Here is a 27,856-nt window from a genome sequence, read left to right as displayed (position 1 = left end):
ATTCTCTTGGTTGTTGGTGCGTTGGGGGGTTCTGGGGGGTGGGGGTTCATTCTCTTGGTTGTTGGTGCGTTGGGGGGTTCTGGGGAGTGGGGGTTCATTCTCTTGGTTGTTGGTGCGTTGGGGGGTTCTGGGGGGTGGGGGTTCATTCTCTTGGTTGTTGGTGCGTTGGGGGGTTCTGGGGGGTGGGGGTTCATTCTCTTGGTTGTTGGTGCGTTGGGGGGTTCTGGGGGGTGGGGGTTCATTCTCTTGGTTGTTGGTGCGTTGGGGGGTTCTGGGGAGTGGGGGTTCATTCTCTTGGTTGTTGGTGCGTTGGGGGGTTCTGGGGAGTGGGGGTTCATTCTCTTGGTTGTTGGTGCGTTGGGGGGTTCTGGGGGGTGGGGGTTCATTCTCTTGGTTGTTGGTGCGTTGGGGGGTTCTGGGGAGTGGGGGTTCATTCTCTTGGTTGTTGGTGCGTTGGGGGGTTCTGGGGAGTGGGGGTTCATTCTCTTGGTTGTTGGTGCGTTGGGGGGTTCTGGGGGGTGGGGGTTCATTCTCTTGGTTGTTGGTGCGTTCTGGGGAGTGGGGGTTCATTCTCTTGGTTGTTGGTGCGTTGGGGGGGTTCTGGGGGGTGGGGGTTCATTCTCTTGGTTGTTGGTGCGTTGGGGGGTTCTGGGGAGTGGGGGTTCATTCTCTTGGTTGTTGGTGCGTTGGGGGGTTCTGGGGAGTGGGGGTTCAATCTCTTGGTTGTTGGTGCGTTGGGGGGTTCTGGGGGGTGGGGGTTCATTCTCTTGGTTGTTGGTGCGTTGGGGGGTTCTGGGGGGTGGGGGTTCAATCTCTTGGTTGTTGGTGCGTTGGGGGGTTCTGGGGGGTGGGGGTTCATTCTCTTGGTTGTTGGTGCGTTGGGGGGTTCTGGGGGGTGGGGGTTCATTCTCTTGGTTGTTGGTGCGTTGGGGGGTTCTGGGGGGTGGGGGTTCATTCTCTTGGTTGTTGGTGCGTTGGGGGGTTCTGGGGGGTGGGGGTTCATTCTCTAGGTTGTTGGTGCGTTGGGGGGTTCTGGGGGGTGGGGGTTCATTCTCTTGGTTGTTGGTGCGTTGGGGGGTTCTGGGGGGTGGGGGTTCATTCTCTTGGTTGTTGGTGCGTTGGGGGGTTCTGGGGAGTGGGGGTTCATTCTCTTGGTTGTTGGTGCGTTGGGGGGTTCTGGGGAGTGGGGGTTCATTCTCTTGGTTGTTGGTGCGTTGGGGGGTTCTGGGGGGTGGGGGTTCATTCTCTTGGTTGTTGGTGCGTTGGGGGGTTCTGGGGAGTGGGGGTTCATTCTCTTGGTTGTTGGTGCGTTGGGGGGTTCTGGGGAGTGGGGGTTCATTCTCTTGGTTGTTGGTGCGTTGGGGGGTTCTGGGGGGTGGGGGTTCATTCTCTTGGTTGTTGGTGCGTTCTGGGGAGTGGGGGTTCATTCTCTTGGTTGTTGGTGCGTTGGGGGGGGTTCTGGGGGGTGGGGGTTCATTCTCTTGGTTGTTGGTGCGTTGGGGGGTTCTGGGGAGTGGGGGTTCATTCTCTTGGTTGTTGGTGCGTTGGGGGGTTCTGGGGAGTGGGGGTTCAATCTCTTGGTTGTTGGTGCGTTGGGGGGTTCTGGGGGGTGGGGGTTCATTCTCTTGGTTGTTGGTGCGTTGGGGGGTTCTGGGGGGTGGGGGTTCAATATCTTGGTTGTTGGTGCGTTGGGGGGTTCTGGGGGAATGGAATCAATTGTATTTTTTTATTTTTCTTCCTTCCAGCTGTTGTATTCACTAAGGTCTACAGCTGTGGTATTCACTGTACGGTCTACAGCTGTGGTATTCACTAAGGTCTACAGCTGTGGTATTCACTGTAAGGTCTACAGCTGTGGTATTCACTGTAAGGTCTACAGCTGTTGTATTCACTGTAAGGTCTACAGCTGTTGTATTCACTGTAAGGTCTACAGCTGTTGTATTCACTGTAAGGTCTACAGCTGTGGTATTCACTGTAAGGTCTACAGCTGTTGTATTCACTGTAAGGTCTACAGCTGTGGTATTCACTGTAAGGTCTACAGCTGTTGTATTCACTGTAAGGTCTACAGCTGTGGTATTCACTGTAAGGTCTACAGCTGTGGTATTCACTGTAAGGTCTACAGCTGTGGTATTCACTGTAAGGTCTACAGCTGTGGTATTCACTGTAAGGTCTACAGCTGTGGTATTCACTGTAAGGTCTACAGCTGTGGCTTTCACTAAGGTCTACAGCTGTGGTATTCACTCTTAGGTCTACAGCTGTGGTATTCACTGTAAGGTCTACAGCTGTGGTATTCACTGTAAGGTCTACAGCTGTTGTATTCACTGTAAGGTCTACAGCTGTGGTATTCACTGTATGGTCTACAGCTGTTGTATTCACTGTAAGGTCTACAGCTGTGGTATTCACTGTAAGGTCTACAGCTGTTGTATTCACTGTAAGGTCTACAGCTGTTGTATTCACTGTAAGGTCTACAGCTGTGGTATTCACTGTAAGGTCTACAGCTGTGGTATTCACTGTAAGGTCTACAGCTGTGGTATTCACTAAGGTCTACAGCTGTGGTATTCACTGTAAGGTCTACAGCTGTTGTGTTCACTGTAAGGTCTACAGCTGTGGTATTCACTGTAAGGTCTACAGCTGTGGTATTCACTAAGGTCTACAGCTGTGGTATTCACTAAGGTCTACAGCTGTGGTATTCACTAAGGTCTACAGCTGTGGTATTCACTAAGGTCTACAGCTGTGGTATTCACTAAGGTCTACAGCTGTGGTATTCACTAAGGTCTACAGCTGTGGTATTCACTGTAAGGTCTACAGCTGTGGTATTCACTAAGGTCTACAGCTGTGGTATTCACTAAGGTCTACAGCTGTGGTATTCACTGTAAGGTCTACAGCTGTGGTATTTGGTGCATGTGACTAATAACATTTGATTTGATTCAGAAAACTCAACAGCTGGATTTTTACCAGAGGAACTGAAGGTACAGTCCAAAACCCTTCCAAATTAGTTCCTTTAGACCAGTATGAAGAGTGGGTCGGCATACCAAATGACACCCTATTCACTATGTAGTGCACTGCTTTGGACCAGCACCATACTGGCCCTGGCCAAAAGTAGTGCACTACATAGGGAATAAGGTATTATTTGGGACAAAGGCTGGGACTTCCACAACTGCCTGTCCATTGTGTCACATTGTGGACTTCTCCTGGATCCATCCCTGCCGTGTCAGAAATAACACAAACTCCAGGCTTCAGTTGTTTTCATTTAAATGTATTAACATCATTTATTAACATTTATTATGTGGGAATGAGACCTTTTTCATAAGTACATGGCACTATATACATTCCAGAGGAAGGACCACTGTCTACACATGGTGTCAGGGGAGGGGTAGGGAGACAGGACACAGTCAGGAGGGGTAGGGGGACACGGAGGGGTAGGGAGACAGGACACAGTCAGGAGGGGTAGGGGAGACAGGACACTGTCAGGAGGGGTAGGGGAGACAGGACACGTCAGGAGGGGTAGGGGAGACAGGACACCGTCAGGAGGGGTAGGGGAGACAGGACACGTCAGGAGGGGTAGGGGAGACAGGACACCGTCAGGAGGGGTAGGGGAGACAGGACACAGTCAGGAGGGGTAGCGGAGACAGGACACAATCAGGAGGGGTAGGGGAGACAGGACACAGTCAGGAGGGGTAGGGGAGACAGGACACAGTCAGGAGGGGTAGGGGAGACAGGACACAGTCAGGAGGGGTAGGGGGACACGGCGGGGTAGGGAGACAGGACACCGTCAGGAGGGGTAGGGGAGACAGGACACCGTCAGGAGGGGTAGGGGAGACAGGACACCGTCAGGAGGGGAAGGGGAGACAGGACACAGTCAAGAGGGGTAGGGAGACAGGACACAGTCAGGAGGGGTAGGGGGACATGGAGGGGTAGGGAGACAGGACACAGTCAAGAGGGGTAGGGAGACAGGACACAGTCAAGAGGGGTAGGGAGACAGGACACCGTCAGGAGGGGTAGGGAGACAGGACACAGTCAAGAGGGGTAGGGAGACAGGACACAGCCAGGAGGGGTAGGGGGACATGGAGGGGTAGGGAGACAGGACACATTCAAAGATGCGTAAAATGGCAGCCCTATGGTATATTAGTGCACTACATTTGACCAGTGCCCTATGGTATATTAGTGCACTACATTTGACTAGTGCCCTATGGTATAGTAGTGCACTACATTTGACCAGTGCCCTATGGTATAGTAGTGCACTACATTTGACCAGTGCCCTATGGTATAGTAGTGCACTACATTTGACCAGTGCCCTATGGTATAGTAGTGCACTACATTTGACCAGTGCCCTATGGTATAGTAGTGCACTACATTTGACCAGTGCCCTATGGTATAGTAGTGCACTACATTTGACCAGTGCCCTATGGTATAGTAGTGCACTACATTTGACCAGTGCCCTATGGTATAGTAGTGCACTACATTTGACCAGTGCCCTATGGTATAGTAGTGCACTACATTTGACCAGTGCCCTATGGTATAGTAGTGCACTATTTAGTGAATGTTGTGCCATTTGGAACGCACTTTAAAAAGTCACCCTTCACTTGGCTCTCTTCTCTTCTGATTGACACAACGTCAACTGTAAAACAATTGTTTTGTTAAAAATGTTCTTATAAAGAAACACTACTGTTACCCAAAACAATAACTAAATAATACTACTCATTTTGTCACATGGTTTTACTGTACAACAAACTAGGGACAGACAGGTTCTGCAAGTAGTCACAGTTGTAGCACAGTGCTGGGACCGTAGATATAGAATCTATAGACAGGACCGCCAGTCAGCCCAGCCATTACACCATCATTGATTTGAATGGGGGCTGTTCTATAGATGAAACACCCTGTTCTCTGTAACACCTACAGCTGTAACGTACACCACTTCAGATACACAACAACATTTACATGTGCAGCATCTCAACTCTCACTTCCTGTGTCTCCCAAATGGTAACCTATTCCCTATGTAGTGTACTGGACCCGGGAGCTGCTAGATAGGGATTAGGGTGCCATTTGGGATTCCACTGTCTGTCTGTCTCTTCTTCTCTTAAAGCACATTGAACATTATATATTTTTAGTAGAATGCAGGTATGTAATGATGTATTCATAGGTGATTAACTAACACAGACACAACTTTCATTTTAGTCATTACAGCTGAGCTTTTAATATGGGCCCTTCCTGCTCACCCTTAGGCTCCTGGAGTCAGGGGTCATAGGTCAGGGGTTTTAAGGGTCAGTGGCCTGTTAGGTAGTCCAGAGTGGAGTCAGAGAAGCTGGATCAGAGATCAGTGGCCTGTCAGGTAGTCCTGCGTGGAGTCAGAGAATCTGGATCAGGGGTTAGAGGTCAGGGGTCAGTGGCCTGTCAGGTAGTCCTGCGTGGAGTCGGAGAAGCTGTTTAGGAGTTAGAGGTCAGGGGTCAGTGGCCTGTTGGGTAGTCCTGCGTGGAGTCAGAGAAGCTGGATCAGGGGTCAGAGGTCAGTGGCCTGTCAGGTAGTCCTGCGTGGAGTCGGAGGCGAAGGAGTCTGCGTCCTCATTGTCCGAGTCTTCAGAGCTGTTGTCCGCGGCGGGTTCTCCGGTCAGAGCGATTCGAGCGTAGTCGTCTGTATCAATACTCTTACAGAAGTGGATGGCATATTTCAGCTTCTCCTCCAGCACCTGCTTACAGGAATACCTGGGCAGCTTGAGGAGAAAGAAACAGGTGTAGGACTCTGGTAGGAAGTGGTCCGGAGGGTTGTACTTATCCAGCACCTAGAACACAACGAAAGATCAACATGAAAACAGATAAATAAAAGCTTTTTTTTTAAAAAATCTAACATTTCTTTAACCAGGGTGTCCCAGGTTGCCGTGGTACACCTGGTATACACTAACAGTCTATGTAGATGGTTCACTAACAGTCTATGCAGATGTTTCACTAACAGTCTATGTAGATGGTTCACTAACAGTCTATGTAGATGTTTCACTAACAGTCTATGCAGATGTTTCACTAACAGTCTATGCAGATGGTTCACTAACAGTCTATGCAGATGTTTCACTAACAGTTTATGTAGATGGTTCACTAACAGTCTATGCAGATGTTTCACTAACAGTCTATGTAGATGGTTCACTAACAGTCTATGCAGATGGTTCACTAACAGTCTATGCAGATGTTTCACTAACAGTCTATGTAGATGTTTCACTAACAGTCTATGCAGATGGTTCACTAACAGTGTATGCAGATGGTTCACTAACAGTCTATGTAGATGTTTCACTAATAGTCTATGTAGATGTTTCACTAACAGTCTATGTAGATGGTTCACTAACAGTCTATGCAGATGGTTCACTAACAGTCTATGCAGATGGTTCACTAACAGTCTATGTAGATGTTTCACTAACAGTCTATGTAGATGTTTCACTAACAGTCTATGTAGATGTTTCACTAACAGTCTATGTAGATGTTTCACTAACAGTCTATGCAGATGGTTCACTAACAGTGTATGCAGATGGTTCACTAACAGTCTATGTAGATGTTTCACTAATAGTCTATGTAGATGTTTCACTAACAGTCTATGTAGATGGTTCACTAACAGTCTATGCAGATGGTTCACTAACAGTCTATGCAGATGGTTCACTAACAGTCTATGCAGATGGTTCACTAACAGTCTAGTAACAGGACTAATTAGTGTTACATGGTAGAGACAAATGATGTTTGATTCACTGATACACATCGGTCCCGGATCAAATGTTACTGATTCACAGACAAGCATCGGTCCCGGATCAAATGTTACAGATTCACAGACAAGCATCGGTCCCGGATCAAATGTTACAGATTCACAGACAAGCATCGGTCCCGGATCAAATGTTACAGATTCACAGACAAGCATCGGTCCCGGATCAAATGTTACAGATTCACAGACAAGCATCGCTCCCGGATCAAATGTTACAGATTCACAGACAAGCATCGGTCCCGGATCAAATGTTACAGATTCACAGACAAGCATCGCTCCCGGATCAAATGTTACAGATTCACAGACAAGCATCGGTCCCGGATCAAATGTTACAGATTCACAGACAAGCAACAGTTCCGGATCAAATGTTACAGATTCACAGACAAGCATCGGTCCCGGATCAAATGTTACAGATTCACAGACAAGCATCGGTCCCGGATCAAATGTTACAGATTCACAGACAAGCATCGGTCCCGGATCAAATGTTACAGATTCACAGACAAGCATCGGTCCCAGATCAAATGTTACAGATTCACAGACAAGCATCGGTCCCGGATCAAATGTTACAGATTCACAGACAAGCATCGGTCCCGGATCAAATGTTACAGATTCACAGACAAGCATCGCTCCCGGATCAAATGTTACAGATTCACAGACAAGCATCGGTCCCAGATCAAATGTTACAGATTCACAGACAAGCATCGGTCCCGGATCAAATGTTACAGATTCACAGACAAGCAAAAGTTCCGGATCAAATGTTACAGATTCACAGACAAGCATCGGTCCCAGATCAAATGTTACAGATTCACAGACAAGCATCGGTCCCGGATCAAATGTTACAGATTCACAGACAAGCATCGCTCCCGGATCAAATGTTACAGATTCACAGACAAGCATCGCTCCCGGATCAAATGTTACAGATTCACAGACAAGCATCGGTCCCGGATCAAATGTTACAGATTCACAGACAAGCATCGGTCCCGGATCAAATGTTACAGATTCACAGACAAGCATCGCTCCCGGATCAAATGTTACAGATTCACAGACAAGCATCGGTCCCGGATCAAATGTTACAGATTCACAGACAAGCATCGCTCCCGGATCAAATGTTACAGATTCACAGACAAGCATCGGTCCCGGATCAAATGTTACAGATTCACAGACAAGCAACAGTTCCGGATCAAATGTTACAGATTCACAGACAAGCATCGGTCCCGGATCAAATGTTACAGATTCACAGACAAGCATCGCTCCCGGATCAAATGTTACAGATTCACAGACAAGCATCGGTCCCGGATCAAATGTTACAGATTCACAGACAAGCATCGGTCCCAGATCAAATGTTACAGATTCACAGACAAGCATCGGTCCCAGATCAAATGTTACAGATTCACAGACAAGCATCGGTCCCGGATCAAATGTTACAGATTCACAGACAAGCATCGGTCCCGGATCAAATGTTACAGATTCACAGACAAGCATCGGTCCCGGATCAAATGTTACAGATTCACAGACAAGCATCGGTCCCGGATCAAATGTTACAGATTCACAGACAAGCATCGCTCCCGGATCAAATGTTACAGATTCACAGACAAGCATCGGTCCCGGATCAAATGTTACAGATTCACAGACAAGCATCGCTCCCGGATCAAATGTTACAGATTCACAGACAAGCATCGGTCCCGGATCAAATGTTACAGATTCACAGACAAGCAACAGTTCCGGATCAAATGTTACAGATTCACAGACAAGCATCGGTCCCGGATCAAATGTTACAGATTCACAGACAAGCATCGGTCCCGGATCAAATGTTACAGATTCACAGACAAGCATCGGTCCCGGATCAAATGTTACAGATTCACAGACAAGCATTGGTCCCAGATCAAATGTTACAGATTCACAGACAAGCATCGGTCCCGGATCAAATGTTACAGATTCACAGACAAGCATCGGTCCCGGATCAAATGTTACAGATTCACAGACAAGCATCGGTCCCGGATCAAATGTTACAGATTCACAGACAAGCATCAGATGTTTCACCTATGTTGGCCCAGGTGATATTTAAGAGTGTCTGGCCCAGGTGATATTTAAGAGTGTCTGGCCCAGGTGATATTTAAGAGTGTCTGGCCCAGGTGATATTTAAGAGTGTCTGGCCTAGGTGATATTTAAGAGTGTCTGGCCCAGTGCTCCAGTTGTCTTGATAGATGTGGAGGGTTAACACCTTTAGTTGGCCCAGGTGATATTTTTGAGTGTCTGGCCCAGGTGATATTTAAGAGTGTCTGGCCTAGGTGATATTTAAGAGTGTCTGGCCCAGGTGATATTTAAGAGTGTCTGGCCCAGGTGATATTTAAGAGTGTCTGGCCCAGGTGATATTTAAGAGTGTCTGGCCCAGGTGATATTTAAGAGTGTCTGGCCCAGGTGATATTTAAGAGTGTCTGGCCCAGGTGATATTTAAGAGTGTCTGGCCCAGGTGATATTTAAGAGTGTCTGGCCCAGGTGATATTTAAGAGTGTCTGGCCCAGGTGATATTTAAGAGTGTCTGGCCTAGGTGATATTTAAGAGTGTCTGGCCCAGGTGATATTTAAGAGTGTCTGGCCCAGGTGATATTTAAGAGTGTCTGGCCCAGGTGATATTTAAGAGTGTCTGGCCCAGGTGATATTTAAGAGTGTCTGGCCCAGGTGATATTTAAGAGTGTCTGGCCCAGGTGATATTTAAGAGTGTCTGGCCCAGGTGATATTTAAGAGTGTCTGGCCCAGGTGATATTTAAGAGTGTCTGGCCCAGGTGATATTTAAGAGTGTCTGGCCCAGGTGATATTTAAGAGTGTCTGGCCCAGGTGATATTTAAGAGTGTCTGGCCCAGGTGATATTTAAGAGTGTCTGGCCCAGTGCTCCAGTTGTCTTGATAGATGTAGTTGGCTCTCCCTATTTGATTTGTAGACAAACGTTCCTTTATCTAATCTTCCCTGTTTTTGTCCATATATCTAGATACGTATGGTTCCTGTATGGTACCAGTCCATGTATCTAGATACGTATGGTTCCTGTATGGTACCAGTCCATATATCTAGATACGTATGGTTCCTGTATGGTACCAGTCCATATATCTAGATACGTATGGTTCCTGTATGGTACCAGTCCATGTATCTAGATACGTATGGTTCCTGTATGGTACCAGTCCATGTATCTAGATACGTATGGTTCCTGTATGGTACCAGTCCATGTATCTAGATACGTATGGTTCCTGTATGGTACCAGTCCATGTATCTAGATACGTATGGTTCCTGTATGGTACCAGTCCATATATCTAGATACGTCTGGTTCCTGTATGGTACCAGTCCATGTATCTAGATACGTATGGTTCCTGTATGGTACCAGTCCATATATCTAGATACGTATGGTTCCTGTATGGTACCAGTCCATGTATCTAGATACGTATGGTTCCTGTATGGTACCAGTCCATGTATCTAGATACGTATAGTTCCTGTATGGTACCAGTCCATGTATCTAGATACGTATGGTTCCTGTATGGTACCAGTCCATGTATCTAGATACGTATGGTTCCTGTATGGTACCAGTCCATGTATCTAGATACGTATGGTTCCTGTATGGTACCAGTCCATGTATCTAGATACGTATGGTTCCTGTATGGTACCAGTCCATGTATCTAGATACGTATGGTTCCTGTATGGTACCAGTCCATATATCTAGATACGTATGGTTCCTGTATGGTACCAGTCCATGTATCTAGATACGTATGGTTCCTGTATGGTACCAGTCCATGTATCTAGATACGTATGGTTCCTGTATGGTACCAGTCCATGTATCTAGATACGTATGGTTCCTGTATGGTACCAGTCCATGTATCTAGATACGTATGGTTCCTGTATGGTACCAGTCCATATATCTAGATACGTCTGGTTCCTGTATGGTACCAGTCCATGTATCTAGATACGTATGGTTCCTGTATGGTACCAGTCCATATATCTAGATACGTATGGTTCCTGTATGGTACCAGTCCATGTATCTAGATACGTATGGTTCCTGTATGGTACCAGTCCATGTATCTAGATACGTATGGTTCCTGTATGGTACCAGTCCATATATCTAGATACGTCTGGTTCCTGTATGGTACCAGTCCATGTATCTAGATACGTATGGTTCCTGTATGGTACCAGTCCATATATCTAGATACGTATGGTTCCTGTATGGTACCAGTCCATGTATCTAGATACGTATGGTTCCTGTATGGTACCAGTCCATATATCTAGATACGTATGGTTCCTGTATGGTACCAGTCCATATATCTAGATACGTCTGGTTCCTGTATGGTACCAGTCCATGTATCTAGATACGTATGGTTCCTGTATGGTACCAGTCCATGTATCTAGATACGTATGGTTCCTGTATGGTACCAGTCCATATATCTAGATACGTATGGTACCAGTCCATGTATCTAGATACGTATGGTTCCTGTGTGGTACCAGTCCATGTATCTAGATACGTATGGTTCCTGTATGGTACCAGTCCATGTATCTAGATACGTATGGTACCAGTCCATGTATCTAGATACGTATGGTACCAGTCCATGTATCTAGATACATATGGTACCTGTCCATGTATCTAGATATATATGGTTCCTGTATGGTACCAGTCCATGTGTCTAGATACATATGGTTCCTGTATGGTATCAGTCATTCCAGACCAGTATAGAGTCGTTCCTGAAAGGGCAGATGCACATCTCTAGTAGAGAGGTTCAACTGATTCAAATGTCTTGGACAAGAAAGAGATTGATTAATTGACTGGCTGCCTGGCTGACTGACAAGTTCTCACCTGGACAACGAAGTCTCGTCCTCTGAAGTCAGCGATGGTGCGTGGGAGGCGTGTCCGTCCCCAGACGAAGCGCAGGAACAGAGATCTCTCTGTGTTGGAGAAGGACTCCATGACCTCCCAGAACCAGTGGATGAGAGGAGAGGTTGGCTCAACACCTTTATAGGTGGCTACTGACTTCAACAGGTGGAGGGGGATGTCTGGACTGCCGCACACCTGGACACAGACGACAGGAGGGAGAGGGATGGACACAAGGCTGCTTATTCCTTACAGTTCACTGTTTATGACCAGGGCCCAGACAGGGTGACAGACCAGGCTAGGACACTCACAGAGAGAGAGAGAGAGAGAGAGAGAGAGAGAGAGAGAGACAGAGAGAGAGAGAGAGAGAGAGAGAGACAGAGAGACACTGAAAGAGACAGAGAGACACTGAAAGAGAGAGAGACAGCAAGAGAGAGAGAGACAGCGAGAGAGAGAGAGACAGCGAGAGAGAGAGAGACAGCGAGAGAGAGACAGCGAGAGACAGCGAGAGAGCGAGACAGAGGGAGAGACAGAGGGAGAGAGACAGAGACTGTAAACTAGTTCTGTATGTACTTACCATTGTCTCTAGCTCATATCCTGTGAAGAGGGAGAGCAGAGGGACAGGTACGACCCGAGCCATCCCTTCCCTCACAGCTGACACCTGCTCATCAAACTCATGGAGCCTGGGGGAGACAGACAGGTACACGTGGTAAAACCAGGTGATATGTAGGAACACTGGTGATCAGTAGCACCCAGTTTAGAGGGAACACTGGTGATATGTAGGAACACTGGTGATCAGTAGCACCCAGCTTAGAGGGAACACTGGTGATCAGTAGCACCCAGCTTAGAGGGAACACTGGTGATCAGTAGCACCCAGTTTAGAGGGAACACTGGTGATCAGTAGCACCCAGTTTAGAGGGAACACTGGTGATCAGTAGCACCCAGCTTAGAGGGAACACTGGTGATCGGTAGCACCCAGCTTAGAGGGAACACTGGTGATCAGTAGCACCCAGCTTAGAGGGAACACTGGTGATCAGTAGCACCCAGCTTAGAGGGAACACTGGTGATCAGTAGCACCCAGTTTAGAGGGAACACTGGTGATCGGTAGCACCCAGTTTAGAGGGAACACTGGTGATCGGTAGCACCCAGTTTAGAGGGAACACTGGTGATCAGTAGCACCCAGTTTAGAGGGAACACTGGTGATCAGTAGCACCCAGTTTAGAGGGAACACTGGTGATCGGTAGCACCCAGTTTAGAGGGAACACTGGTGATCGGTAGCACCCAGTTTAGAGGGAACACTGGTGATCAGTAGCACCCAGTTTAGAGGGAACACTGGTGATCAGTAGCACCCAGTTTAGAGGGAACACTGGTGATCGGTAGCACCCAGTTTAGAGGGAACACTGGTGATCAGTAGCACCCAGCTTAGAGGGAACACTGGTGATCGGTAGCACCCAGTTTAGAGGGAACACTGGTGATCAGTAGCACCCAGTTTAGAGGGAACACTGGTGATCAGTAGCACCCAGTTTAGAGGGAACACTGGTGATCAGTAGCACCCAGTTTAGAGGGAACACTGGTGATCGGTAGCACCCAGTTTAGAGGGAACACTGGTGATCAGTAGCACCCAGCTTAGAGGGAACACTGGTGATCGGTAGCACCCAGTTTAGAGGGAACACTGGTGATATGTAGGAACACTGGTGATCGGTAGCACCCAGTTTAGAGGGAACACTGGTGATATGTAGGAACACTGGTGATCGGTAGCACCCAGCTTAGAGGGAACACTGGTGATCAGTAGCACCCAGTTTAGAGGGAACACTGGTGATCAGTAGCACCCAGTTTAGAGGGAACACTGGTGATCAGTAGCACCCAGTTTAGAGGGAACACTGGTGATCAGTAGCACCCAGTTTAGAGGGAACACTGGTGATCAGTAGCACCCAGTTTAGAGGGAACACTGGTGATCAGTAGCACCCAGCTTAGAGGGAACACTGGTGATCGGTAGCACCCAGTTTAGAGGGAACACTGGTGATCAGTAGCACCCAGTTTAGAGGGAACACTGGTGATCGGTAGCACCCAGTTTAGAGGGAACACTGGTGATCAGTAGCACCCAGTTTAGAGGGAACACTGGTGATCGGTAGCACCCAGCTTAGAGGGAACACTGGTGATCAGTAGCACCCAGCTTAGAGGGAACACTGGTGATCGGTAGCACCCAGTTTAGAGGGAACACTGGTGATCAGTAGCACCCAGCTTAGAGGGAACACTGGTGATCAGTAGCACCCAGCTTAGAGGGAACACTGGTGATCGGTAGCACCCAGTTTAGAGGGAACACTGGTGATCAGTAGCACCCAGTTTAGAGGGAACACTGGTGATCAGTAGCACCCAGTTTAGAGGGAACACTGGTGATATGTAGGAACACTGGTGATCAGTAGCACCCAGCTTAGAGGGAACACTGGTGATCAGTAGCACCCAGCTTAGAGGGAACACTGGTGATCAGTAGCACCCAGCTTAGAGGGAACACTGGTGATCGGTAGCACCCAGTTTAGAGGGAACACTGGTGATATGTAGGAACATTGGTGATCAGTAGCACCCAGCTTAGAGGGAACACTGGTGATCAGTAGCACCCAGCTTAGAGGGAACACTGGTGATCAGTAGCACCCAGCTTAGAGGGAACACTGGTGATCAGTAGCACCCAGTTTAGAGGGAACACTGGTGATCGGTAGCACCCAGTTTAGAGGGAACACTGGTGATCGGTAGCACCCAGTTTAGAGGGAACACTGGTGATATGTAGGAACACTGGTGATCAGTAGCACCCAGCTTAGAGGGAACACTGGTGATCAGTAGCACCCAGCTTAGAGGGAACACTGGTGATCAGTAGCACCCAGCTTAGAGGGAACACTGGTGATCGGTAGCACCCAGCTTAGAGGGAACACTGGTGATCGGTAGCACCCAGTTTAGAGGGAACACTGGTGATCGGTAGCACCCAGTTTAGAGGGAACACTGGTGATCGGTAGCACCCAGTTTAGAGGGAACACTGGTGATCGGTAGCACCCAGTTTAGAGGGAACACTGGTGATCGGTAGCACCCAGTTTAGAGGGAACACTGGTGATCAGTAGCACCCAGTTTAGAGGGAACACTGGTGATATGTAGGAACACTGGTGATCAGTAGCACCCAGTTTAGAGGGAACACTGGTGATCAGTAGCACCCAGCTTAGAGGGAACACTGGTGATATGTAGGAACACTGGTGATCAGTAGCACCCAGCTTAGAGGGAACACTGGTGATCGGTAGCACCCAGTTTAGAGGGAACACTGGTGATCAGTAGCACCCAGTTTAGAGGGAACACTGGTGATCGGTAGCACCCAGCTTAGAGGGAACACTGGTGATCGGTAGCACCCAGTTTAGAGGGAACACTGGTGATCGGTAGCACCCAGCTTAGAGGGAACACTGGTGATCGGTAGCACCCAGTTTAGAGGGAACACTGGTGATCGGTAGCACCCAGCTTAGAGGGAACACTGGTGATCAGTAGCACCCAGCTTAGAGGGAACACTGGTGATCAGTAGCACCCAGTTTAGAGGGAACACTGGTGATCGGTAGCACCCAGCTTAGAGGGAACACTGGTGATCGGTAGCACCCAGTTTAGAGGGAACACTGGTGATCGGTAGCACCCAGCTTAGAGGGAACACTGGTGATCGGTAGCACCCAGTTTAGAGGGAACACTGGTGATATATATGTAGTTGTTTTCACCTGTAGTTGATGGCGAGGCGGACATACTCGGCCCTGTTCTCCAGGGTGATGTGGGAGTATTTAGAGCTGAGCTGGATATCCTGTCCGCTGGCGTTAGGGACTGTGAAGGGGAGAGTCATGCCCTCAAACTCCTCAGCCGTGGCCTCGTTGTCTCTGATGTACATCAGGCCAGGTATAAAGTCTTTATCCACCTGAAGAGGAAGAGAACAACACTCCATTCAAATACAAGTGTAAAAATGACACGAGAAAAGACCAGTGGCCTTGACTTTGGTTTTATGTGTTTTCCATCTAAATTTGTGTTTTTCACTTGACTGTCCATCTCTACAGTCTAGGAAACCTTGAACGGGAATCTCATGGGAGTTGGCTCTTAGGAGAGGAATGCATTTTTGACATTGTTTTAAGTGAAAGTCATAACTCACATTTTGCATGTGAGTCCTCTCTGATTACTATCAGTGTGTATACACAGTATGACTGAGTGAGTGATGCTCTCTGGCTGTATTCTGGTGCTGGGTAAATTCCTGTGTAACCTTCAGTAAAGCTTTGGGGCTAACCCTCGTGACAACAGAGGCTTTGTGAGGAAACAGCCTCTTCCTGTATCACGGTCAGGCTGAACACGTTCCAGAATCTCATGATTACAGCGTGGACGCAGGAGAGATGCACACGGTACCACAGTACACACTAGTCTCTCACACACAGTCACACAACAAGCACCAAGGCTGAAGATGGGGCGTATACACAGACACACAATATAGTAATATTAACTGAATTCTGGGAAATCTTGACTATAGACCTGTTTAACTGTCATTAGAGGGTATCTGCAGAATTCGATTTGACCGGCTAAATGGCATACTTGTTAAGACCTTTTGAATAACTTTTGCAAATACAATTACAGTGGAAGGTATATGTAGTCAACACTGTAACCCAGCCTGTTAACTACAGTAGAAGGTATATGTAGTCAACACTGTAACCCAGCCTGTTAACTACAGTAGAAGGTAATGTAACTACAGTAGAAGGTATATGTAGTCAACACTGTAACCCAGCCTGTTAACTACAGAAGAAGGTATATGTAGTCAACACTATAACCCAGCCTGTTAACTACAGTAGAAGGTATATGTAGTCAACACTATAACCCAGCCTGTTAACTACAGTAGAAGGTATATGTAGTCAACACTATAACCCAGCCTGTTAACTACAGTAGAAGGTATATGTAGTCAACACTATAACCCAGCCTGTTAACTACAGTAGAAGGTATATGTAGTCAACACTATAACCCAGCCTGTTAACTACAGTAGAAGGTAATGTAACTACAGTAGAAGGTATATGTAGTCAACACTATAACCCAGCCTGTTAACTACAGTAGAAGGTAATGTAACTACAGTAGAAGGTATATGTAGTCAACACTGTAACCCAGCCTGTTAACTACAGTAGAAGGTAATGTAACTACAGTAGAAGGTATATGTAGTCAACACTATAACCCAGCCTGTTAACTACAGTAGAAGGTAATGTAACTACAGTAGAAGGTATATGTAGTCAACACTGTAACCCAGCCTGTTAACTACAGTAGAAGGTAATGTAACTACAGTAGAAGGTATATGTAGTCAACACTATAACCCAGCCTGTTAACTACAGTAGAAGGTATATGTAGTCAACACTATAACCCAGCCTGTTAACTACAGTAGAAGGTGTATGTACTCAACACTGTAACCCAGCCTGTTAACTACAGTAGAAGGTATATGTAGTCAACACTGTAACCCAGCCTGTTAACTACAGTAGAAGGTATATGTAGTCAACACTGTAACCCAGCCTGTTAACTACAGTAGAAGGTATATGTAGTCAACACTGTAACCCAGCCTGTTAACTACATGAGAAGGTATATGTAGTCAACACTGTAACCCAGCCTGTTAACTACAGTAGAAGGTATATGTAGTCAACACTGTAACCCAGCCTGTTAACTACAGTAGAAGGTAATGTAACTACAGTAGAAGGTATATGTAGTCAACACTGTAACCCAGCCTGTTAACTACAGTAGAAGGTATATGTAGTCAACACTGTAACCCAGCCTGTTAACTACAGTAGAAGGTATATGTAGTCAACACTGTAACCCAGCCTGTTAACTACAGTAGAAGGTAATGTAACTACAGTAGAAGGTATATGTAGTCAACACTGTAACCCAGCCTGTTAACTACAGTAGAAGGTATATGTAGTCAACACTGTAACCCAGCCTGTTAACTACAGTAGAAGGTATATGTAGTCAACACTATAACCCAGCCTGTTAACTACAGTAGAAGGTATATGTAGTCAACACTGTAACCCAGCCTGTTAACTACAGTAGAAGGTATATGTAGTCAACACTGTAACCCAGCCTGTTAACTACAGTAGAAGGTATATGTAGTCAACACTGTAACCCAGCCTGTTAACTACAGTAGAAGGTATATGTAGTCAACACTGTAACCCAGCCTGTTAACTACAGTAGAAGGTATATGTAGTCAACACTGTAACCCAGCCTGTTAACTACAGTAGAAGGTATATGTAGTCAACACTGTAACCCAGCCTGTTAACTACATGAGAAGGTATATGTAGTCAACACTGTAACCCAGCCTGTTAACTACAGTAGAAGGTATATGTAGTCAACACTGTAACCCAGCCTGTTAACTACAGTAGAAGGTATATGTAGTCAACACTATAACCCAGCCTGTTAACTACAGTAGAAGGTAATGTAACTACAGTAGAAGGTATATGTAGTCAACACTGTAACCCAGCCTGTTAACTACAGTAGAAGGTAATGTAACTACAGTAGAAGGTATATGTAGTCAACACTATAACCCAGCCTGTTAACTACAGTAGAAGGTATATGTAGTCAACACTGTAACCCAGCCTGTTAACTACAGTAGAAGGTATATGTAGTCAACACTGTAACCCAGCCTGTTAACTACAGTAGAAGGTAATGTAACTACAGTAGAAGGTATATGTAGTCAACACTGTAACCCAGCCTGTTAACTACAGTAGAAGGTATATGTAGTCAACACTGTAACCCAGCCTGTTAACTACAGTAGAAGGTATATGTAGTCAACACTGTAACCCAGCCTGTTAACTACAGTAGAAGGTATATGTAGTCAACACTGTAACCCAGCCTGTTAACTACAGTAGAAGGTATATGTAGTCAACACTGTAACCCAGCCTGTTAACTACAGTAGAAGGTATATGTAGTCAACACTATAACCCAGCCTGTTAACTACAGTAGAAGGTAATGTAACTACAGTAGAAGGTATATGTAGTCAACACTGTAACCCAGCCTGTTAACTACAGTAGAAGGTAATGTAACTACAGTAGAAGGTATATGTAGTCAACACTGTAACCCAGCCTGTTAACTACAGTAGAAGGTATATGTAGTCAACACTGTAACCCAGCCTGTTAACTACAGTAGAAGGTATATGTAGTCAACACTGTAACCCAGCCTGTTAACTACAGTAGAAGGTATATGTAGTCAACACTGTAACCCAGCCTGTTAACTACAGTAGAAGGTATATGTAGTCAACACTGTAACCCAGCCTGTTAACTACAGTAGAAGGTATATGTAGTCAACACTGTAACCCAGCCTGTTAACTACAGTAGAAGGTAATGTAACTACAGTAGAAGGTATATGTAGTCAACACTATAACCCAGCCTGTTAACTACAGTAGAAGGTATATGTAGTCAACACTATAACCCAGCCTGTTAACTACAGTAGAAGGTATATGTAGTCAACACTATAACCCAGCCTGTTAACTACAGTAGAAGGTCAACACAGTCGGAGCACAGCACCCCTCCCTCCCAACACACACACACACACAGCACACCTCCCACCCTCCCATCACACACACACAGCACCCCTCCCTCCCTCCCACAGCACCCCTCCCTCCCTCCCTCCCACAGCACCCCTCCCTCCCAACACACACACACTTCTAACTCCCACAGCACCCCTCCCTCCCAACACACACACACTTCTAACTAAGTCCTGAACTTACTGATACTCAACACAGACACACACAGCACCCCTCCCTCCCAACACACTTCTAACTAAGTCCTGAACTTACTGATACTCAACACAGACACACACGAGCAGACAGTGCAGGTACAGTACCTCACTAAGGTCAGCGATGGTGAGGTTCATCCCAGCCAGCTGTTTCCAGACAGGTTCAGCCAGGTTGAGACTGAGAGGGGATCCGGTACGGATGGCTATGCCCAGGAGCACTCCTACAGGACAGAGATCTCCATTAGACTGGGTTAGGGTTGAGACAGAGATACAGGACAGAGATCTCCATTAGACTGGGTTAGGGTTGAGACAGAGATACAGGACAGAGATCTCCATTAGACTGGGTTAGGGTTGAGACAGAGATACAGGACAGAGATCTCCATTAGACTGGGTTAGGGTTGAGACAGAGATACAGGACAGAGATCTCCATTAGACTGGGTTAGGGTTGAGACAGAGATACAGGACAGAGATCTCCATTAGACTGGGTTAGGGTTGAGACAGAGATACAGGACAGAGATACAGTGGGGCAAAAAAGTATTTAGTCAGCCACCAATTGTGCAAGTTCTCCCACTTAAAAAGATGAGAGAGGCCTGTAATTTTTTATCATAGGTACACTTCATCTATGACAGACAAAATGAGAATTTTTCCCCCAGAAAATCACATTGTAGGATGTTTAATGAATTTATTTGCAAATTATGGTGGAAAATAAACTTTTGTTATTGACCAAAACGTATCTCAATACTTTGTTATATACCCTTTGTTGGCAATGACAGAGGTCAAACGTTTTACATTTCTATTTGACTGGGTTAGGGTTGAGACTGAGGACGAACTGCCCGGATGGTAGTGCTGAGCGATTAACCGACATTTCAGGAGTTAAAACATACAGGAGGGTATCTCTCCAGGAACAGGGTCGGAGTTAAAACCTACAGGAGGGTATCTCTCCAGGAACAGGGTTGGAGTTAAAACCTACAGGAGGGTCTCTCTCCAGGAACAGGGTTGGAGTTAAAACCTACAGGAGGGTCTCTCTCCAGGAACAGGGTTGGAGAGCCCTGGTTTAGGGCTATACTTCCCCCAGGAATCTGAACATAGTTAGGTACAGAGCTGACTTGGCTGCAGGGGTCAGGGGTCAGGGAGCGGAGGGAGAGGATACCTACCTAAGAATCTGAACATGTTCATATGCAGAGCTGACTTGGCTGCAGGGTTGAGCAGGAAACAGTCTCTGTTCGCTCCTGACTCGTCTCGTCCATTAGGGGTCACGATGAGGAGAGGGGTCAGACCGTTCTGGAGCTCCTCACACATCTCTGCTATGGACTCACTGTAGCCCCCGCCACAGTCATCCACAGACTCACCTAGCAGAGGACACACACACACACAGATCTCTATTATAGACTCACTGTAGCCCCCACCAGTCATCCACAGACTCACCTAGCAGAGGACACACACACACATACACACACAGATCTCTATTATAGACTCACTGTAGCCCCTGCCACAGTCATCCACAGACTCACCTAGCAGAGGACACACACACATAGATCTCTATTATAGACTCACTGTAGCCCCTGCCACAGTCATCCACAGACTCACCTAGCAGAGGACACACACACATAGATCTCTATTATAGACTCACTGTAGCCCCTGCCACAGTCATCCACAGAGTTGGGGCGATGTTACAACTGCATCGTCTATCGACAATGATTGACAGCCATCGTCAATGGTGATGATATGGTGACGTGACATGATGGTTCAGCCTATTTGAACTTGAACGGCGCCCCGCAGTAAAGAATGGCGTCTCACAGAGCAGGGCAGAGTGATTCTCCTACTTGAACGGCGCCCCGCAGTAAAGAATGGCGTCTCACAGAGCATGGCAGAGTGATTATCCTACTTGAACGGCGCCCCGCAGTAAAGAATGGCATCTCACAGAGCAGGGCAGAGTGATTCTCCTACTTGAACGGCGCCCCCCAGTAAAGAATGGCATCTCACAGAGCAGGGCAGAGTAATTATCCTATTTGCTATAGCCTATCTAAAAAAATATTTGATACAGAACGCAAAAGAGGAATGTAAGGTCAGACAGAGCGGAAAATTCCACTAAAGCTGAAACAAAATATTGTTTCCTGTTCTTGGTCAGATGCTTTAGACGATAGTCTGAACCTTTATAACAGACACCCCTTAAAACCCTCTGGGGGAGGTTCTAATTGTTTTAACATGGTCAGAACCAAGTATCATTCAGCTATTTCATTTAGAATTTTAGGACCCCTTCAGGTTTAAAACAAAATATATATAAAACATGTTTTTGATGAAACATTGAATTTGGCCTTACTGCTATTAGCCAATAGAAACACAGTGAATAACAGATAGTCCTTACTGCTATTAGCCAATAGAAACACATTGAATAACAGATAGTCCTTACTGCTATTAGCCAATAGAAACACATTGAATAACAGATAGTCCTTACTGCTATTAGCCAATAGAAACACATTGAATAACAGACAGTCCTTACTGCTATTAGCCGATAGAAACACATTGAATAACAGATAGTCCTTACTGCTATTAGCCAATAGAAACACATTGAATAACAGATAGTCCTTACTGCTATTAACCCATAGAAACACATTGAATAACAGATAGTCCTTACTGCTATTAGCCCATAGAAACACATTGAATAACAGATAGTCCTTACTGCTATTAGCCCATAGAAACACATTGAATAACAGATAGTCCTTACTGCTATTAGCCCATAGAAACACACTGAATAACAGATAGTCCTTATTTTATTTTTATTTTACCTTTATTTAACCAGGCAAGTCAGTTAAGAACAAATTCTTATTTTCAATGACGGCCTAGGAACAGTGGGTTAACTGCCTGTTCAGGGGCAGAACGACAGATTTGTACCTTGTCAGCTCGGGGATTTGAACTTGCAACCTTCCGGTTACTAGCCCAATGCTCTAACCACTAGGCTACCCTGCCGCCCCTTACTGCTATTAGCCAATAGAAACACATTGAATAACAGATAGTCCTTACTGCTATTAGCCAATAGAAACACATTGAATAACAGATAGTCCTTACTGCTATTAGCCAATAGAAACACATTGAATAACAGATAGTCCTTACTGCTATTAGTCAATAGAAACACATTGAATAACAGATAGTCCTTACTGCTATTAGCCCATAGAAACACATTGAATAACAGATAGTCCTTACTGCTATTAGCCAATAGAAACACATTGAATAACAGATAGTCCTTACTGCTATTAGCCCATAGAAACACATTGAATAACAGATAGTCCTTACTGCTATTAACCCATAGAAACACATTGAATAACAGATAGTCCTTACTGCTATTAGCCCATAGAAACACATTGAATAACAGATAGTCCTTACTGCTATTAGCCCATAGAAACACATTGAATAACAGATAGTCCTTACTGCTATTAGCCCATAGAAACACACTGAATAACAGATAGTCCTTATTTTATTTTTATTTTACCTTTATTTAACCAGGCAAGTCAGTTAAGAACAAATTCTTATTTTCAATGACGGCCTAGGAACAGTGGGTTAACTGCCTGTTCAGGGGCAGAACGACAGATTTGTACCTTGTCAGCTCGGGGATTTGAACTTGCAACCTTCCGGTTACTAGCCCAATGCTCTAACCACTAGGCTACCCTGCCGCCCCTTACTGCTATTAGCCAATAGAAACACATTGAATAACAGATAGTCCTTACTGCTATTAGCCAATAGAAACACATTGAATAACAGATAGTCCTTACTGCTATTAGCCAATAGAAACACATTGAATAACAGATAGTCCTTACTGCTATTAGTCAATAGAAACACATTGAATAACAGATAGTCCTTACTGCTATTAGCCCATAGAAACACATTGAATAACAGATAGTCCTTACTGCTATTAGCCAATAGAAACACATTGAATAACAGATAGTCCTTACTGCTATTAGCCCATAGAAACACATTGAATAACAGATAGTCCTTACTGCTATTAGCCCATAGAAACACATTGAATAACAGATAGTCCTTACTGCTATTAGCCCATAGAAACACACTGAATAACAGATAGTCCTTACTGCTATTAGCCCATAGAAACACATTGAATAACAGATAGTCCTTACTGCTATTAGCCCATAGAAACACACTGAATAACAGATAGTCCTTACTGCTATTAGCCCATAGAAACACATTGAATAACAGATAGTCCTTACTGCTATTAGCCCATAGAAACACATTGAATAACAGATAGTCCTTACTGCTATTAGCCCATAGAAACACATTGAATAACAGATAGTCCTTACTGCTATTAGCCCATAGAAACACAGTGAATAACAGATAGTCCTTACTGCTATTAGAAACACATTGAATAACTGATAGTCCTTACTGCTATTAGCCCATAGAAACACATTGAATAACAGATAGTCCTTACTGCTATTAGCCCATAGAAACACACTGAATAACAGATAGTCCTTACTGCTATTAGCCCATAGAAACACATTGAATAACAGATAGTCCTTACTGCTATTAGCCCATAGAAACACATTGAATAACAGACAGTCCTTACTGCTATTAGCCCATAGAAACACATTGAATAACAGATAGTCCTTACTGCTATTAGCCCATAGAAACACATTGAATAACACAGTCCTTACTGCTATTAGCCCATAGAAACACATTGAATAACAGATAGTCCTTACTGCTATTAGCCCATAGAAACACATTGAATAACAGATAGTCCTTACTGCTATTAGCCCATAGAAACACAGTGAATAACAGATAGTCCTTACTGCTATTAGAAACACATTGAATAACTGATAGTCCTTACTGCTATTAGCCAATAGAAACACATTGAATAACAGATAGTCCTTACTGCTATTAGCCCATAGAAACACAGTGAATAACAGATAGTCCTTACTGCTATTAGAAACACATTGAATAACTGATAGTCCTTACTGCTATTAGCCCATAGAAACACATTGAATAACAGATAGTCCTTACTGCTATTAGCCCATAGAAACACACTGAATAACAGATAGTCCTTACTGCTATTAGCCCATAGAAACACATTGAATAACAGATAGTCCTTACTGCTATTAGCCCATAGAAACACATTGAATAACAGATAGTCCTTACTGCTATTAGCCCATAGGAACACATTGAATAACAGATAGTCCTTACTGCTATTAGCCCATAGAAACACATTGAATAACAGATAGTCCTTACTGCTATTAGCCAATAGAAACACATTGAATAACAGATAGTCCTTACTGCTATTAGCCAATAGAAACACATTGAATAACAGATAGTCCTTACTGCTATTAGCCAATAGAAACACATTGAATAACAGATAGTCCTTACTGCTATTAGCCAATAGAAACACATTGAATAACAGATAGTCCTTACTGCTATTAGCCAATAGAAACACATTGAATAACAGATAGTCCTTACTGCTATTAATTAGCCAATAGAAACACATTGAATAACAGATAGTCCTTACTGCTATTAGCCAATAGAAACACATTGAATAACAGATAGTCCTTACTGCTATTAGCCAATAGAAACACATTGAATAACAGATAGTCCTTACTGCTATTAGCCAATAGAAACACATTGAATAACAGATAGTCCTTACTGCTATTAATTAGCCAATAGAAACACATTGAATAACAGATAGTCCTTACTGCTATTAGCCAATAGAAACACATTGAATAACAGATAGTCCTTACTGCTATTAGCCAATAGAAACACATTGAATAACAGATAGTCCTTACTGCTATTAGCCCATAGAAACACATTGAATAACAGATAGTCCTTACTGCTATTAGCCCATAGAAACACATTGAATAACAGACAGTCCTTACTGCTATTAGCCCATAGAAACACATTGAATAACAGATAGTCCTTACTGCTATTAGCCCATAGAAACACATTGAATAACAGATAGTCCTTACTGCTATTAGCCCATAGAAACACAGTGAATAACAGATAGTCCTTACTGCTATTAGCCCATAGAAACACATTGAATAACAGATAGTCCTTACTGCTATTAGAAACACATTGAATAACAGATAGTCCTTACTGCTATTAGCCCATAGAAACACATTGAATAACAGATAGTCCTTACTGCTATTAGCCCATAGAAACACATTGAATAACAGATAGTCCTTACTGCTATTAGCCCATAGAGACACATTGAATAACAGATAGTCCTTACTGCTATTAGCCAATAGAAACACATTGAATAACAGATAGTCCTTACTGCTATTAGCCCATAGAAACACATTGAATAACAGATAGTCCTTACTGCTATTAGCCCATAGAAACACATTGAATAACAGATAGTCCTTACTGCTATTAGCCCATAGAAACACATTGAATAACAGATAGTCCTTACTGCTATTAGCCCATAGAGACACATTGAATAACAGAACAACAATCTAAAGGAAGTGTGTTCTTCAGTGTCTGTCCTATATCTGATAGCACAGTCAATTCGGAAAGAATTCAGACCACTTGACTTTTTCCCACATCAATCTACACACATTACCCTATAACATTACCCTATAACGACAAAGCAAAAACAGATTTTTAGAGAAGATAGGTAATAATACCTCAACCATAAAGGCCTGATGGAGGCCAATGTGTTCTTTGGCACCTTCAATACTGCAGATATTTTTTTGGTACCCTTCCCAAATTCCTAACCACATTCCAAACACCTAACCACATTCCTAACACGTAACCCCATTCCTAACACCTAACCCCATTCCTAACACCTAACCCCATTCCTAACACCTAACCCCATTCCTAACACCTAACCCCATTCCTAACACCTAACCACATTCCTAACGCCTAACCACATTCCTAACACCTAACCCCATTCCTAACACCTAACCCCATTCCTAACACCTAACCACATTCCTAACGCCTAACCACATTCCTAACACCTAACCACATTCCTAACACCTAACCACATTCCTAACACCTAACCACATTCCAAACCCCTAACCACATTCCTAACACCTAACCACATTCCTAACACCTAACCACATTCCTAACACCTAACCACATTCCTAACACCTAACCAAATTCCTAACACCTAACCACATTCCAAACCCCTAACCACATTGCTAACACCTAACCACATCCTAACACCTAACCCCATTGCTAACACCTAACCACATTCCTAACACCTAACCACATTCCTAACACCTAACCACATTCCTAACACCTAACCCCATTGCTAACACCTAACCACAAGCATATTTCCCCAATCCTAATGCTCAGATAAGTCAGAGTGGTGAGAAGCAACACACACCCTCCAGTTACGAAAGTAGACTCCAACAGTACATAGAAAGGAATGTGTGTCACGCTCTCATGAGGATGAACCTAACAACCTACTGAGGAGGAACCTAACAACCTACTGAGGGGGAACCTAACAACCTACCCACTAACTACTGAGGATGAACCTAACAACCTACTGAGAAGGAACCTAACAACCTAATGAGGAGGAACCTAACAACCTACTGAGGAGGAACCTAACAACCTACTGAGGAGGAACCTAACAACCTACCCACTAACTACTGAGGGGGAACCTAACAACCTACCCACTAACTACTGAGGAGGAACCTAACAACCTACTGAGGAGGAACCTAACAACCTACTGAGAAGGAACCTAACCACCTACCCACTAACTACTGAGGAGGAACCTAACAACCTACTGAGGAGGAACCTAACAACCTACTGAGGAGGAACCTAACAACCTACCCACTAACTACTGAGGAGGAACCTAACAACCTACCCACTAACTACTGAGGAGGAACCTAACAACCTACTGAGGAGGAACCTAACAACCTACCCACTAACTACTGAGGAGGAACCTAACAACCTACTGAGGAGGAATCTAACAACCTACCCACTAACTACTGAGGAGGAACCTAACAACCTACTGAGGAGGAACCTAACAACCTACCCACTAACTACTGAGGAGGAACCTAACAACCTACCCACTAACTACTGAGGAGGAACCTAACAACCTACTGAGGAGGAACCTAACAACCTACCCACTAACTACTGAGGAGGAACCTAACAACCTACTGAGGAGGAACCTAACAACCTACCCACTAACTACTGAGGAGGAACCTAACAACCTACTGAGGGGGAACCTAATAACCTACTGAGGGGGAACCTAATAACCTACCCACTAACTACTGAGGAGGAACCTAACAACCTACTGAGGGGGAACCTAATAACCTACCCACTAACTACTGAGGAGGAACCTAACAACCTACTGAGGAGGAACCTAATAACCTACCCACTAACTACTTAGGAGGAACCTAACAACCTACTGAGGAGGAACCTAATAACCTACCCACTAACTACTGAGGAGGAACCTAACAACCTACCCACTAACTACTGAGGAGGAACCTAACAACTTACTGAGGAGGAACCTAATAACCTACCCACTAACTACTGAAGAGGAACCTAACAACCTACTGAGGAGGAACCTAACAAACTACTGAGGAGGAACCTAAC

The 27,856-nt window shown here is 45.0% G+C and overlaps 1 protein-coding gene and 3 long non-coding RNA genes across 13 annotated transcripts in view; 3 read left to right on the top strand and 1 right to left on the bottom strand.

Moving 5' to 3' along the window:
- Positions 1 to 5,164: 5,164 nt before the first annotated feature.
- The window catches only part of herc2 (HECT and RLD domain containing E3 ubiquitin protein ligase 2), a 251,465-nt gene continuing 228,773 nt past the window's right edge, over positions 5,165 to 27,856 (bottom strand). For 7 of the 9 annotated variants that reach the window (XM_036978973.1, XM_036978975.1, XM_036978979.1 and 4 more), the window contains 6 exons: positions 20,476 to 20,670; positions 19,430 to 19,542; positions 15,310 to 15,500; positions 12,150 to 12,255; positions 11,558 to 11,770; positions 5,165 to 5,774 (listed from right to left, as the gene is read on the bottom strand). In XM_036978973.1, the coding sequence (XP_036834868.1) occupies positions 5,502 to 5,774; positions 11,558 to 11,770; positions 12,150 to 12,255; positions 15,310 to 15,500; positions 19,430 to 19,542; positions 20,476 to 20,670 (1,091 nt within the window). In that variant the 3' untranslated portion in view covers positions 5,165 to 5,501. The other 2 variants (XM_036978974.1, XM_036978981.1) reach the window with 2 other exon arrangements.
- LOC118964706 lies at positions 16,191 to 16,998 on the top strand. The gene is made up of 4 exons (XR_005051929.1): positions 16,191 to 16,301; positions 16,370 to 16,604; positions 16,694 to 16,808; positions 16,898 to 16,998. It is a non-coding gene; the product is annotated as an uncharacterized LOC118964706 (long non-coding RNA).
- LOC118964704 lies at positions 17,023 to 17,565 on the top strand. 2 transcript variants are annotated; one of them, XR_005051926.1, is made up of 3 exons: positions 17,023 to 17,226; positions 17,295 to 17,435; positions 17,504 to 17,565. It is a non-coding gene; the product is annotated as an uncharacterized LOC118964704 (long non-coding RNA). The 2 variants fall into 2 exon arrangements; XR_005051927.1 differs by having other exon boundaries at positions 17,295 to 17,388; positions 17,457 to 17,551.
- Positions 17,609 to 19,039, top strand: LOC118964705. Its single transcript, XR_005051928.1, has 5 exons — positions 17,609 to 18,020; positions 18,110 to 18,203; positions 18,272 to 18,553; positions 18,643 to 18,924; positions 18,993 to 19,039. It is a non-coding gene; the product is annotated as an uncharacterized LOC118964705 (long non-coding RNA).

Source organism: Oncorhynchus mykiss, chromosome 5 (genome assembly GCF_013265735.2).
Source record: "Oncorhynchus mykiss isolate Arlee chromosome 5, USDA_OmykA_1.1, whole genome shotgun sequence".
NCBI lineage: Eukaryota > Metazoa > Chordata > Actinopteri > Salmoniformes > Salmonidae > Oncorhynchus > Oncorhynchus mykiss.
This window is presented reverse-complemented; position numbering and strand designations above follow the sequence as displayed.